The sequence below is a fragment of the Aplysia californica genome, unplaced genomic scaffold, assembly GCF_000002075.1.
Source record: "Aplysia californica isolate F4 #8 unplaced genomic scaffold, AplCal3.0 scaffold00020, whole genome shotgun sequence".
Lineage (NCBI taxonomy): Eukaryota > Metazoa > Mollusca > Gastropoda > Aplysiida > Aplysiidae > Aplysia > Aplysia californica.
In genome coordinates, this window is record NW_004797290.1 from 1,780,233 (window position 1) to 1,782,186 (window position 1,954).

At 38.7% G+C, this 1,954-nt stretch overlaps 1 protein-coding gene across 1 annotated transcript in view; it reads left to right on the top strand.

Moving 5' to 3' along the window:
* LOC101849264 (uncharacterized transporter slc-17.2) overlaps positions 1–1,954 on the top strand; it is a gene marked incomplete in the record, with an annotated part of 21,209 nt that overhangs the window by 11,375 nt on the left and 7,880 nt on the right. The window contains 1 exon segment of the mRNA XM_013087157.2: positions 515–748. Coding sequence (XP_012942611.1) covers positions 515–748 — 234 coding nt within the window.

Here is a 1,954-nt window from a genome sequence, read left to right on the forward strand (position 1 = left end):
ACACACACACACAGACAAACACAAACGTGCACATACACTTGTACACACACTTATACACACACACACACTAATAAAATATATTTCTACAAGACCACACGAATACAATAAGTACTTGTTTTGGAAAGAGCGGGGAGAGATGGTGAGAAAAAGAGAAGAGAGAGTGAACGAGAGAGAAAGAGAGAAAGAGAGAGAGAGAGAGAGAGAGAGAGAGAGAGAGAGAGAGAGAGAGAGAGAGAGAATGGGGAAGGGGAACGGAGAGGAATGAACGTCATTACAACAGTATGGTGCTCTTGTTATTTTTATTATTGTAAAGCGCATTGAGTACTTTAGAGAAAATGCGTTATTATTATATATATATATTATACTTTTTAAAATATTATTATTTTACTTTAAAAAAATATTATTATTATTATTATTATTATTATTATTATTAATATTATTATTATTATTATTATTATTATTATGATTATTATTATCATCATGCAAACTGTAATATATTTACTATGATCTACAGGACGGCCCCCTGCTGTGGTCAAAAGACACCCAGGGACTAGTCCTGAGCGCTTACTTCTGGGGCTACGTGGGTCTCCAGCTCGTGTCTGGCTGGGTAGTAGGGCGTGTGGGCAGCCGTTACACTCTGGGGCTGAGCATCCTGGCAGCATCTGTAGCCTGCGTCTTCATTCCCGTGACTGCTATGCACAGTGCAGTGGGTACCATGGTGCTCAGGGTCTTCATAGGATTTGTCAGCGTGAGTGGACGGGGTTTTTTTTGTTTTGTTTTATTGTTGCAGTTTTTGTTGTTGTTGTTGCTATTGTTGTTGTTGTCGCTGCTGCTGCTGTTGTTGTTGTTGTGCCAGCTGTTGATATTGTAACTATCATTGTAGCGGTTCGAAGAAGTGACTAGCTTTGTGTTTTGCATCATCATCAAGAGCTACATCTGCGACAGACCTCGACTACTTAAACAATGACTTTTGTTACGAAATTTATAGAAAGGCATTGCTGGTGAAAGGCTTCTTAACGTAATGAGGCTGAAAATAATAAACATGCTGTTTGCCCTCAGCCGTATCAACGAATACCTTGATGCACTTCCCTTAATTAAAAAAGCCTGCACTCTGTAAGTCTCAGACCTTCATGCTTTTAAAAAAAAATATTCATATACTAGATCTACCTGAAAGGTGTCTTTGCCTATATCTGCACGGACTCAGTAATCTGTGAATGAACATTTAGCTTAGCTTGATTAATTATCAAGGTTCTACCTCCCCATCGGCACCGTTTAGGTAATTTATTATGGGTTCTTCATCTACCATGTTTGACAAGACAATTTATGATTGAGTGCAAAACAGGTCCCTCCCCATCGTCATACCACCTCCCTCCCACCAAAAAAAATCCGTGAACCTAGACAGAAAGACCCAGATTTTGGAAAACAATAAGCTTCCCCACGCATCTGTAGAGTTTTACAACAAAGATTTAAATGTCACTCCATAGACTCTAGGATCTTAAAATTTAACTTTGAACAAGCCTCGTTTCAAGGACTCAAAAACCCATCAAAGGCCCAATTTGGACGATATGTTTTTTATTTCAATGCTCATTGAAGAACAAGTTGCTTTACCAGAGGAAAGGTAGAAAAATATAACCCAACAGAAAAACAACAAAAAAGCAAAACAAAAACAGAAACACGAAAAAACACGCACAAAAAACAATTAGGCGGAATAATCGATTAAGTATGCAAATACATTGTCCTTTTCTCGCACAGGTATGGTCGTAGCGAAACGAATAAGGTCAGTCATGGAAAGTGTCAGATCAGGCCATTACTGTTATCAAAGGACGATATCTATGCGTAAACACATGTGCATTATAAATTGGTGCAAGTGTGTTTGTGCATGTGTGTGTGTAAGCGTGTGCTTGTGTGTACGTGCATGCATGTGTGTATGTGTGTGTGTGTGTGTGTGTGTGTG